Raw genomic sequence first — 14,152 nt, forward strand, 5'->3', positions numbered from 1 at the left:
TGTTTTTTTTTTTTTTACTGAAACGCTGGGGAGAGCAATAATGGGGCTGATGGGGCTGGAGAGAGCAATAATGGGGCTGGGGAGAGCAATGGTGGGGCTGGTGGGGCTGGGGAGAGCAATCGTGGGGCTGATGGGGCTGGGAAGAGCAATCGTGGGGCTCATGGGGCTGGGGAGAGCAATCGTGGGGCTCATGGGGCTGGGGAGAGCGCTGATGGGTCTGTGGAGAGCAATGGTGGTGCTGCGAAGAGTGGTGATGCTGCAGCTTGCGGGGGAACGGGCAGAGAGGTAAGTGTTTTTTTTTATTTTTAATGAAACGCTGGGGAGAGCAATAATGGGGCTGATTGGGCTGGAGAGAGCAATAGTGGGGCTGATGGGGCTGGGGATAGCAATGGTAGGGCTGATGGGACTGGGGAGAGCAATCGTGGGGCTGATGGGGCTGGGGAGAGCAATGGTGGGTCTGGGAAGAGCAGTGATGGGTCTGATGGGGCGGGGAGAGCAATCATGGGGATTAGTAGACCAATGACGGGGATGGGGAGAGCAATGACGGGTTGCTGGGAGAGAGCAATGATGGAGGTGCTGGGAGAGTAATGACGGGGATTGCTGGGAAAGAACAATGATGGGGGTGCTCGGAGAGAGCAATGACTGGGGTGCAGGGAGAGTGCAATGACGGGGGTGCTGGGAGAGAGCAATGACGGGGGTGCTGGAAGAGAGCAATGATGGGGGTGCTGGGAGAGAGCAATGATAGTGGTGATGGGACAGAGCAATGATGGGGGTGCTCAGAGAGCGCAATGACGGGGGTGCTGGGAGACAACAATGACGGGGTGCAGGGAGAGAGCAATGAGAGGGGTGCAGGGAGAGAGCAATGACGGGGGTGCTGGGAGAGAGGAATGACAGGGGTGCTGGGAGAGAGCAATTACGAGGGTGCTGGGAGAGCAATGACAGGGGTGCTGGGACAGAGCAATGTTGGGGGTGCTGGTAGACAGCAATGACGGGAGGTGCTGGGACATAGCAGTGACGGAGGTGTTGGGAGAGAGCAATGATGGAGGTGCTGGGACGGAGCAATGATGGGGGTGCTTGTATATTTTCCGTGTGCACATAGCCTTACAGTTAATTGGGGAGAGTCACAGAGACTGAATCATTTATATTATTGGCAGGTGGAGATTATAGTTAATGGGGGGCACAGTGCTGCTTATTACTTTATATTTTGATTACTAAGTGGCTAATAGTATATTAATGGGGGGTTACAGATCTGTATTCAGGGGCGCAGTGCGGGGGAGACACATGTATATATACAGTATATGTGACCTTCTTATTATCTAGGCTGGAGATCATCATGACAAGACGAATGTCGACATGAAGGTCTGACCAGATGGAGAAGAAGCAGCAGAAACCGACTCTGATCAGACGAGATGTCAGCGGTAAGTGCCTGGATGTAAATATTATTCTGTATCTGCACTGTGTGACTTGGAGTGATAATGTTACATGTAAAATCCCTTAGGCTGCATTCTCACATTTGTGTGAAATGTCAGATTTTTCTATCGTATGGTCCACGGACTTGTAGAGTTTTATAGATCCATTCACACATCCGTGAAAATCACGGATCTGAGAATGAGATATGTGAGAGTCAGAGAATGTCCTGTTCTGATCCGATTTTGAGGATTAGAATAGGACATGCTCAATGCGTCTGTAAAACAGGGCAGCACACTGACACTGCACACAGATGCAGGAATGTAGCCGTATTATGTATAGCACAGTCCCTTAGTACATGGTGTACTCACTTATTATGTATAGCATACGCCCTTAGTATATAGTGTACTCGCTTATTATGTATAGCGCCGTCCTTAGTTATATAGTTTCATCTTTTATTATGTATAACACCCTCCCTTATTACCTACCATCCTCTCTAGCTCTAGGGCTCACAATTGGCTGATCATACTGTGTTGGGGTCAGCAAACTTTGCCCTGGGAGTTGAGGTGAGGTACAGTAGGGTCATTATGCTGCGCATGTGGAGGATTTCACCATGGGGATATCATACTGTGTTTGGGGGACACTTTTGTTGGTATCACACTTTATGGGACAATGAAAGAGGGGCCTAGGACGTCAGCAGGAGGAAAATTACTATGTAAAGGCTGGAAGGTTGTGTGATCTGCTCTTCTGTGACCCCGACAATTATTTACATTTTTTTTTGGGGGGGGGGGGGGATTTGAACTTCTGCTATGGGGCCCCATGAATCCTATGTACGCCCCTGGCTATATAGTTAATTTAAGACTCATGGTGGTCACAAGCTTAGGGCACCAGGTCTTCAGTGGTGCCCCCTTCAGAGCTAGTGCTTGATAACCCCTGTGTGATTGCACAGGTCACATACCTCTAAGGCTCACTCTGGGTACATTTCAAAATGTTTTTGTTTTCAAGGACTACTTTAAGTTAGATAACAAACCTCTATTATGATAGAAATAAAGATATGATGCTAAAATATTTTCACAGATTTGTACCTCCAAGTGATATAAACAGAAAAATAGTGGCTTCTATAAAACAAGGTAAGTTTCAAACTTGTGCTAATACATTTTGGTTGCAGAAATAAAATTATATTTGGTAGAGAAATAGTTAAATTTATCCTTTTTAGGAGAAATTACAGAATTGCAGAAATATATGGAATATAAGTACGCTTTAGATGAGGCTGATGAAAAAGGCTGGTTTCCCATACATGAAGCAGTTGTCCAACCAGTCCGTCAGATAACAGAAATCATCCTTGATGGTAAGTTGCTATGAAATTCAGAAAGATCCAAATTACTATGATATGTAATGTGCTTTTTAATATATTTTTACATGACACAAACAGAACTTAAACGGAAGTTTAATTTTTAGTCTTTCTCTGTTATACTTCATAACTGATCCATAACCATGCTCAAATATGGTACAGCATGCCACTTCTCATGATTGTAGCGTAATGATTCTGTTACAGCAAAGTGTATATGTAATATACTGTAATTGAAATATAACATTAAAGGGGTATTCCAGTCTTTCAAGATCCTATCCTAATATGTAGTAGGTGTAATAACAGTAATATTAGCAAATAATTACAATTATAAATGTAGTACAGTTCTTCAGATTCGCTATGTCTCTTTCCCCATAAAGGTTATTGCAGTAACTTAGGTATCCATGGTTATGACCACAACAACTAACTGTCATTATGTCAGTGGCTGTAACCATGGATACCTAAGCTACTACAATGCCCTGCATGGAGAAAGCGACATAGTGAATCAGAAGAACTATACTACATTTCTAATTGGAGTTATTTGCTAATATTATTATTATTATTACTACGCCTACTGCATATTGGGATAGGATCTTGGAGAAGGGAATACGTCTTTAAAGGCGTTATCTAGGACTAATATGTGTTTTCACTATGTGCCAAAGAACTAACTGCTAATTGCTAACTACCAGTCTGTTGTGCCCGGCGTCAATCTCTGCCGGCACAGTGCAGTCACAGACCACTCCTGCCAGCTGTTGATGGGGCGTGACTGCCGATGTCATGCTGATTGAAAGCTGGTACCATGCTGCCTAAACTGCTGGAAGCCATCTGTAAATCAACATAATGCCGGCAGTCTCGCCCCGTCGATATAGCAGCCCAAAATATGAATACTGCTCTGTTGACGTGTATCAACTGAATCGCCAGCAGCAGCAGTCAGTGACTGCAATGAGCCAGCGCCGGGTTGAACAGGCAGGTAGTTACCTCTGTTAGCAACTACCGGCCTGTTAGGCTTTAGGCCCATAGTAAGAAAAAATAATATGTCCTGGACAACTCGTTTAAAGGAGTTATCCCATGAACAAAGTACATTTTAATCAATGGATCGTATAATAGTAATAAGTGCCACAATTGTATGTGTTAAAAAAAATGTTCCTGTGCTAAGATAATCTTACAAATGCGCTCCTGCTGTGTACTGTGTAATGGCTGTGTCTGACTGTGCAGGAACATGGTCTGATCATACCACATCTCCTGGGCAGGAGAGAAGAATAAGTGATTATACAGATGACATAGCAGTGGCTATCAGCTGCTGCTTTCTTTGAGGTAAAACATTTCCCTGCCTGTTTTATCACATGAGCAAGTGTTTCTGTTGCTAAGCAGCAGCCGGAGCTCCTATTTCACTGACTTGATTTATGATGAGCTCAGAGTGCTGAAGATGCAGCAGAAATACTCGCTCCTGTGATAAAACAGGCAGGAAAATGATTTACATCACAGAAAGCAGCAGCTTGGCCGAGCATTCATATGTTTTCATTAGGAATAGTACCAAGGAAAAGATGAAGACTTGTCTCTAACTCCGCACTCCTCCGGAATAAAAAAAAAATAATAATAAAAAAAATTATTATTCTTTCACATGTTTCTCATCACAATTTGGTCAGAATAATTGATCTGTGTATATATATAGATGCAATACCTTGGGTTTTAGCATTGGCTATGTACCTAATAAAGTGGACAGGACGTCCATGAAACGCGTTGTTTTTAGCCTTATCATGTATGAATAAATAAGTTATTAATTTACTTATTTTATTAATCCACTGTTTTAATTCATCACACGCAGGAGTGCGGAGTTAGAGACACTTCTTCATTTTTTTTTTGGTACTAGTCCTCACCCACGGTGGGTTGGTGTCTGCTGCAGCACTCCGTAAGTCAGCTACATGAGTTCTGCATTCTCACAATAGAAGGTGAGCAAAGTTATTCCACTTTCTAACCTTGGTTATATCTTGGTAACGCCACTATTTGCGCCCCCTTCTTATCTATTTTCATTAGGAATAGGGGAGAAAGGTGCTGACAGACACCCTGGCCGCAGCTTACCACCACAAGAACTAAAGGATCTTGTGAATAAATTCAAACTCCCTAATTCTTATCTCCCCAACATCACAAGTGGGAGAAGATTCAGTAGATCTTCTTACATATCTAGTGGTCAGCCAGTACCGCTGAAATCTAATGTGTATAGCGGACTTTTACTTTTGTGTTATAGCTTTAATATCCTACTAATTTGGGCTATTATTAAATTCCTACAGCTATACATAAAACACAGTGTGAACAGAGGACAAATGATGGGGAGACACCACTGACCCTTGCTACGAAGTCTGGATTGATTGAAAATGTGAAAGCTCTTCTAGAGAAGGGCGTTTGGCCAAATACCAAGAATCGCAGAGGGGAATCTCCTCTTCTTACTGGTATGGCTTGCCCTTATATTTTTATAAGCTTTACCTTTTATTGATCCTTCACTGTCTTACATATTAAGTAATTGCATTTACAACACCAACGTATTATGTACCCAAATAGTTACTTTTAGGCCACGTTCAGTATTTGGTCAGTATTTTACCTCAGTATTTGTAAGCCAAAATCAGGAGTGGAACAATCAGAGGAAAAGTATAATGGTAACGTGCGCCACTTCTGTATTTATCACCCACTCCTGGCTTTGGCTTACAAATACTGATCAAAAATACTGACCAAATACTGAATGTGTGAAAGTGGCCTTAAAAGAAGAAATAAGAACTCTTCCTTACTCATCTTATCAGGTTAAATACACAGCTATACCAATATCTTCAGAGCTGCCGTGCCTAGTTCCTAAGGAGAATACAGTGGTGGCCAAAAGTATTGGCACCCCTGCAATTCTGTCAGATAATACTCAGTTTCTTCCTGAAAATGATTGCAATCACAAATTCTTTGGTCTTATTATCTTCATTTAATTTGCTTGCAAGGAAAAAACACAAAAGAGAATGAAGCAAAAATCAAATCATTGATCATTTCACACAAAACTCCAAAAATGGGCCAGACAAAAGTATTGGCACCCTCAGCCTAATACTTGGTTGCACAACCTTTAGCCAAAATAACTGCGAACAACCGCTTCCGGTAACCATCAATGAGTTTCTTACAATGCTCTCCTGGAATTGTAGACCATTCTTCTTTGGCAAACTGCTCCAGGTCCCTGATATTCGAAGGGTGCCTTCTCCAAGCTGCCATTTTGAGATCTCTCCACAGGTGTTCTATGGGATTCAGGTCTGGACTCATTGCTGGCCACCTTAGAAGTCTCCAGTGCTTTCTCTCAAACCATTTTATAGTGCTTTTGGAAGTGTGTTTTGGGTCATTGTCCTGCTGGAAGACCCATGACCTCTGAGGGAGACCCAGCTTTCTCACACTGGGCTCTACATTATGCTGCAAAATTTGTTGGTAGTCTTCAGACTTCATAATGCCATGCACACGGTCAAGCAGTCCAGTGCCAGAGGCAGCAAAGCAACCCCAAAACATCAGGGAACCTCCGCCATGTTTGACTGTAGTGACCGTGTTCTTTTCTTTGAATGCCTCTTTTTTTTTTTCCTGTACACTCTATGTTGATGCTTTTTCCCAAAAAGCTCTATTTTTGTCTCATCTGACCAGAGAACATTCTTCCAAAACGTTTTAGGCTTTCTCAGGTAAGTTTTGGCAACCACCAGCCTGGCTTTTTTATGTCTCGGGGTAAGAAGTGGGGTCTTCCTGGGTATCCTACCATACAGTCCCTTTTCATTCAGACGCCGACGGATAGTACGGGTTGACACTGTCGTACCCTCGGACTGCAGGGCAGCTTGAACTAGTTTGGATGTTAGTCGAGGTTCTTTATCCACCATCCGCACAATCTTGCGTTGAAATCTCTCGTCAATTTTTCTTTTCCGTCCACATCTAGGGAGGTTAGCCACAGTGCCATGGGCTTTAAACTTCTTGATGACACTGCGCACGGAAGACACAGGAACATTCAGGTCTTTGGAGATGGACTTGTAGCCTTGAGATTGCTCATGCTTCCTCACAATTTGGTTTCTCAAGTCCTCAGACAGTTCTTTGATCTTCTTTCTTTTCTCCATGCTCAATGTGGTACACACAAGGACACAGGACAGAGGTTGAGTCAACTTTAATCCATGTTAACTGGCTGCAAGTGTGATTTAGTTATTGCCAACACCTGTTAGGTGCCACAGGTAAGTTACAGGTGCTGCTAATTACACGAATTAGAGAAGCATCACATGATTTTTGAAACAGTGCCAATAATTTTGTCCACCCCCTATTTTAGGTTTGGTGTGGAATTATATCCAATTTGGCTTTAGGAGAATTCTTTTTGTGTTTTTTCATTGAAGACAAATTAAATGAAGATAATAATACCAAAGAATTTGTGATTGCAATCATTTTCGGGAAGAAACTGAGTATTATCTGACAGAATTGCAGGGGTGCCAATACTTTTGGCCACCACTGTACAGTCCCCAAAATGAAAGTAATGAAAAGAGCAGATAAGATATCATGTGTCAGCTCCTCTCCTTTCTACATTTAACTTTTAATAGCATTTTTATTTTACAAAATTGAAAAATTAGAATTTCCTGTAATTATTCTTACCATTTACCTTAAAAAGGAAGTGATCCATGCATAGTAATATATTAGCAATTGCTATATATAAAAGATTCACCAAAGGTGAGCAATAAATCCAATGATTTCTAAAGATTTTTTGTGTTAGTTTTTGACATTGAAAACACATCCCATTTATATCACCTAACTGTTCTTTAATTATTCTGCGTTTCAGCTGTTCGGATAGGAAGTTATGAAATTCTATCCCTTTTGATCAGTTACAACTGCACCATTAACCAGCCCTGTGTGAAAAGATGGTCAGCAATACATGAAGCGGCAAAACAGGGACGCAAAGATATAATCTCTTTACTCCTAAAAAATGGTGCAAATGTCAACCTTAGAGATGGTTTTGGCGTGACGCCATTAGGAGTTGCTGCTGAATTTGGTCACTGTGAAGTATTGGAACAACTAATACATAAAGGTATGTGAAATATATTAAAAATACTACTGACACTTCCATTTTCTAGATTTGATAAAGAAATTCTAAATATTTAAAAAGCACACATATAAAAGTTTCATGTCAAGTCTGTAGATGAAGGCAGCACCCCCTCCCAAATACACCATGCCTCAGCACACTGCAATTCATTAATAAATGAACTCTACTGCATTATATCTAAAACATAAGATGCTTAGTTAACGTTTTTTGATCAAAAATGCAACAGCAATCCAACCACGACAAGGTGTACCTTTTTATATGTGGCTTGACACATAGATAGGTGAGACATACAGTAAGTTATATTGGGGACTGTGGGTCCTCCAAGGCTGAGCTCCTTTTCCGCCCATTTTTTCCCAAACAAGGTCTTAATCATAAGCTATGCCTGGTTTCCTTTTACTTTCCCAGTGCAGATAAGACATGGCTTGTCACATAGAGAGGGGAGACATTAGGGATAGGGAACACCCATATTGTCACATAGAGAGGTGAGACATTAGGGATAGGGAACACCCATATTAAAGGTACACCTTTTCATGGTTGGATGGATTTTTTACTTTTTGTTTAAAAAATGTTAACTAAGTACCTTTTGTTTTTAACGTGTATTGCTATAGCAGAGTTCATGTATACGTTAATCACAGTGTGCTGACTCATAGTGTATGTATACAGTTGTGCTCAAAAGTTTACATACCCCGGCAGAATTTTTTCTTTCTTGGCCTTGTTTCAGAGAATATGAATGATAATAAAAAAACTTTTTCTCCACTCAAGGTTATTGGTTGGGTGAAGCCATTTATTGTCAAACTACTGTGTTTTCAATTTTTAAATCTTATTGACAACCAAAAACATCCAAATGACCCTGATCAAAAGTTCACATACCCTGGTGATTTTGGCCTGATAACATGCACAGAATTTGACACAAATGGGTTTGAATGGCTACTAAAGGTAACATCCTCACCTGTGACGTGTTTGCTTATAATCAGTGCGTGTGAATAAAAGCTGAGTGAGTTTCCGGGATCCAGACAGACTCTTGCATCTTTCATCCAACCACTGACGTTTCTGGATTGTGAGTCATGGGGAAAGCAAAAGAATTGTTAACGGATCTACGGGAAAAGGTAGTTGAACTGTATAACACAGGAAAGGGATACAAAAAAATATCCAAGGAATTGATAATGCCAGTCAGCAGCGTTCAAACTGTGATTAACAAATGGAAAATCAGGGGCTCTGTAAAAACCAAACCACAGTCAGATAGATCAACAAACATTTCGGCCACAACTGCCAGGAAAATTGTTCGGGATGCAAAGAAAAACCCACAAATAACATCAGCTGAAATTCAGGACTCTCTGAAAACTAGCGGTGTGGCTGTTTCAAGATGCACAATAAGGAGGCACTTGAAGAAAAATGGGCTGCATGGTCAAGTCGCAAGAAGAAAGCCATTACTGCGCAAATGCCACAAAGTATCCCGCCTACAATACGCCAAACAGCACAGAGACAAGCCTCAAAACTTCTGGTACAAGGTAATTTGGAGTGATGAGACCAAAATTGAACTTTTTGGCCACAACCATAAACATTACATTTGGAGAGAGGTCAACAAGGCCTACGATGAAAGGAACACCATTCCTACAGTAAAGCACGGAGGTGGCTCGCTGATGTTTTGGGGATGTGTAAGCTACAAAGGCACTCGAAATTTGGTAAAAGTTTATGGCAGCATGTTATCAACAAATACTGGAGGCAAATTTGCACTCATCAGCCCAGAAGCTGCGCATGGGACGTACTTGGACGTTCCAACATGACAACGATCCAAAATACAAGGCCAAGTCAACCTTTCATTGGCTACAGCAGTACAAAGTGAAGGTTCTGGAGTGGCCTTCTCTGTCTCCTGACCTCAATATCATTGAGCCACTTTGGGGAGATCTCAAGCGCGCAGTTCATGCTAGAGAGCCCAGGAATTTACAAGAACTGGAGGCTTTTTGCCAAGAAGAATGGGCAGCTTTACCCTCTGAGAAATTAAAGAACCTCATCCACAACTACCACAAAAGACTTCAAGCTGTCATTGATGTTAGAGGGGGCAATACACGGTATTAAGAACTTGGTTATGTGAACTTTTGATCAGGGTCATTTAGATGTTTTTGGTTGTTATTAAGATTTAAAAAGAGAAAACACAGTAGTTTGACAATAAATGGCTTCTCCCAACTAATAACCATGAGTGGAGAAAAAGTTTTTTTGTTATCATTCATATTCTCTGAAACAAGGCCAAGAAAGGAAAAATTCTGCCAGGGTATGTAAACTTTTGAGCACAACTGTATATGATTGTATATTGACCACAGCATATTTGTACACCTATACATGAATTTAATACTAACATTGTGGAAGCCTTTTTTTTTGTTTTTGTAGTCTTCCTTAAATGCAGTCACATGATTGCTTTAGCCAGTCCCCAGTCACAATGGTGGTCAACATGTCACATGTCTGAAAACGAGGAACAGGATAAAAAAAAGCCACTCTACCAGCATTTTTCTCTTAAGCAGATCTGTCCAGTCTCGTATGCTATCTGAGGCCTGCATTGGAGAGAGCTTAGCTTAGCAGACCTGAAAGAAGCAGAAAAATAATTACATGTTAGGGGTTAGTAATTTCTATTCTTTGAAATACTTAAAGGGAACCTGTCATGGAAAATAAAGCTATTAATTTGTAGATGTGGGGTTAATCTGCAGGTTAATAGTGTTCTGACACCATTCGGCACTGGCACTGAGAGCCCTGCTGCCAGGAGTAAATTAACTTTATTCCCCCGGCAGCATTTGCCTTCCAGTCACAGGGGTGGTGCCGGCCCGGGTTTAGTGTATAGAGAGCAGTGGCTGTAATCGCATCCACGACACTGACTGAGAGCAGCTCAGCATTATGGTCGGATGTCAGTCAGTGCAGGGGGTGCTGTTAGAGCCACCACTCTCTATACACTGAATGGTGACTGAAACCGTGCAGCGCCACCCTTATGACTGGAAGCTGAATGCTGCCGGGGGGGAGTAAAGTTCGGCTCTCAGTGCCAGCGCAGCAGTGTCAGAACGCTATTAACCTGCAGAATAACCCCATATCTGCAGGTAAAAGCGTTATTTTACATGATGGTTCCCTTTAAGTTATTTTTAAAATTCAGCCTGTTTCCTTAATGTTACCTTCCAATTTATTTTTCTTTAGTATCCCTTACTTAAAAATCTTCCAGGTGGCGATATCAACATAGAAGCAGATGATGGCTCCACAGTGCTCTCTGATGCAGCTACTGGAGGAAATCCAGATTGCATTGCTCTCCTTTTGGAATATGGCGCTAGTGGAAATATGCCAGATAAAGAGGGTTATCTTCCCATTCACAAAGCAGCCTATGGAGGACATTATCTGTAAGTATTCTACTGTTGGGAAGCTGCAGTGAGTACATTTAACAACACCAGATAGACTAGAAGAACATAAACTAAGATAAGAATTTTTATTCATATGGAACTTTTTGTCTTAGCATATGAACAAATCATTTTAGAATCATATATGTATGAATATATTTTACGTCATGATTATGCTTTACTATAGCTAATACATTGTGACCCACCTGATTTTACTTGGTATTTTTCAATTAAAAAGTTTGCCCAGAAATATTTTTTAAGGAATCAAGCCTTATGGGATACATAATATAGTCTTCCATGTAACCTCTCATTTACTACTGAGCAACAGTGGATATCATTGTTAGTGACATGACATCTGCTAAGGGATGGGTTAGTAGGCAAGATGTGAATAGCCAGTTTTTGAAGTTGATGTGTTTGAAAATATGTACAAGCATAATTAGTGATGAGCGAGTATGTTCTGTTAACCCTTTCGGCGAGTATGCTCGGGCCGAGCACCGAGTATTTATAGCTGCTCGGTGATATGGTTGAATCGCTCCCGTGTGCATGATTTGCGACTGTTTGACAGTTTTAGTACATGTATGGAATGTCTATTTCTTACACATTCCTCACATGTATTAAAGTTGTCAAACAGTTGCAAATCATGCACACGGGAGTGATTCAAACATAACACCGAGCAGCTGTAACTACTCAGTGCTCGCCCGAGCATATCCGGCGAAAGGGTTAACAGAACATACTCGCTCATCACTAATAAGGATCTAACTGACTGTGTCAAGGGCTAAAGTAGCATGGCTAGATGACTAGGACATAACATTGCCAAAAGATCAGATTTTGTTGTATGTTCACGATATGCAGAAGTTAGTACCTACCAAATGTGATTCAAGAAAAGAACACTAGTGATCTGAGAGGTTTAGCAACACCAAGACTGATTGATGCTTGTTGGGACCAAAGGCTAGTTCATTGGTACACCTACCAAAATATTGTATTAGCACTGTTTGCTAAATGCTAGTTGTGATAGAAAGGTGTCAGAACACAAAGTTTACTGGACATGGTACAGCATAGCAGCCATACTATTAGAGTGCTTATGTTCACTCCTGGACACTATGGAAAATGCCTACAATTGGTGTCAGAACTGAACCACGGGGCAATTGAAGAAAGTAACTTTGCCTCATGGATCAGTTTGTCTTTCACATCATGCAGATGGTCCATTGCGTGTGAAGCACTTACCTGGGGAAACGGTAACACCAGGATGCACTAGGGAAAGAAGGCAAACCAGGAAAAGCAGTGTGATGCTTTAGATCAGGGGTCTCAAACTTGGCTGGGTATATGGGCTGCACACGGAAAAAAAATTAATTTGGTGGGCCGCATTCTTTGCAGGACAAAGTGACATTTTTAGTGATACCATTTTTTTCTATACTCCTTTTGAACATTTTTGCTGTTTTATTTTATTTTTATAGCTTGGGTCGTTACAGATGTGGCAATAACAAATGTGCACTTTTTTTATTTACTTTAGTTTATATATAAAGCAGCATTTTTAGTGGCAAAATAGTTTTTCATGCTTTATTTTGAAGTTTTTCTGGCAAACATCTTGTAGTAATGTGCCCCATCCTGGGATGCATCTTGTAATGTCCCCCATCTTTGTCCCGATCTTGTAATATTCCATACTGGTCCCCATCTTGTTGTAATGTCTCCCATCCTGGGCCCCATATTGTCGTAATGTCCCATACTGGTCAACCATATTGTAGATATGTCCTCATCTTGTAGTAATGCCCCATCCTGGTCCCCATCTTGTTGTAATGTCCCCATCTTGTAGGAATGTCTCCATCATGGTCCCCCTCTTGTAGTAATGTGCCCATCCTGGTCCCCATCTTGTAGTAATGTCCTCCATCCTGGTCCCCATATTGGAGGAAGGTCCCCATCCTGGTCCCCATATTGGAGGAATGTCCCCATCCTGGTCCCCATATTGGAGGAATGTCCCCATCCTGGTCCCCATATTGGAGGAAGGTCCCCATCCTGGTCCTCATGTTGGAGGAATGTCCCAATCCTGGTCCCCATGTTGGAGGAATGTCCCTATCCTGGTCCTCATATTGGAGGAATGTCCCTTGTGCCGTTTTTCACATACACATACAGTACAGACCAAAAGTTTGGACACACCTTCTCATTTAAAGATTTTTCTGTATTTTCATGACTATGAAAATTGTACATTCACACTGAAGGCATCAAAACTATGAATTAACACATGTGGAATTATATACTTAACAAAAAAGTGTGAAACAACTGAAAATATGTCTTATATTCTAGGTTCTTCAAAGTAGCCACCTTTTGCTTTGATGACTGCTTTGCACACTCTTGGCATTCTCTTGATGAGCTTCAAGAGGTAGTCACCGGAAATGGTCTTCCAACAATCTTGAAGGAGTTCCCAGAGATGCTTAGCACTTGTTGGCCCTTTTGCCTTCACTCTGCGGTCCAGCTCACCCCAAACCATCTCGATTGGGTTTAGGTCTGGTGACTGTGGAGACCAGGTCATCTGGCGTAGCACCCCATCACTCTCCTCCTTGGTCAAATAGCCCTTACACAGCCTGGAGGTGTGTTTGGAGTCATTGTCCTGTTGAAAAATAAATGATGGTCCAACTAAACGCAAACCGGATGGAATAGAATGCCGCTGCAAGATGCTGTGGTAGCCATGCTGGTTCAGTATGCCTTCAATTTTGAATAAATCCCCAACAGTGTCACCAGCAAACCACCCCCACACCATCACACCTCCTCCTCCATGCTTCACGTTGGGAACCAGGCATGTAGAGTCCATCCGTTCACCTTCTCTGCATCGCACAAAGACACAGTGGTTGGAAGCAAAGATCTCAAATTTGGACTCATCAGACCAAAGCACAGATTTCCACTGGTCTAATGTCCATTCCTTGTGTTCTTTAGCCCAAACAAGTCTCTTCTGCTTGTTGCCTG

The 14,152-nt window shown here is 41.8% G+C and overlaps 1 protein-coding gene across 1 annotated transcript in view; it reads left to right on the forward strand.

Annotated features, from left to right (window-relative positions):
- ASB15 (ankyrin repeat and SOCS box containing 15) overlaps window positions 1–14,152 on the forward strand; it is a 54,743-nt gene that overhangs the window by 21,596 nt on the left and 18,995 nt on the right. The window contains exons 3-7 of the mRNA XM_073652076.1: window positions 2,485–2,537; window positions 2,624–2,755; window positions 5,044–5,202; window positions 7,569–7,814; window positions 11,029–11,200. Coding sequence (XP_073508177.1) covers window positions 2,485–2,537; window positions 2,624–2,755; window positions 5,044–5,202; window positions 7,569–7,814; window positions 11,029–11,200 — 762 coding nt within the window. The remainder of the gene's footprint in view (window positions 1–2,484; window positions 2,538–2,623; window positions 2,756–5,043; window positions 5,203–7,568; window positions 7,815–11,028; window positions 11,201–14,152) is intronic.

This window comes from Phyllobates terribilis, unplaced genomic scaffold (assembly GCF_046119375.1).
Source record: "Phyllobates terribilis strain yellow unplaced genomic scaffold, ASM4611937v1 Scaffold_11__3_contigs__length_659146591, whole genome shotgun sequence".
NCBI classification, from domain to species: domain Eukaryota; kingdom Metazoa; phylum Chordata; class Amphibia; order Anura; family Dendrobatidae; genus Phyllobates; species Phyllobates terribilis.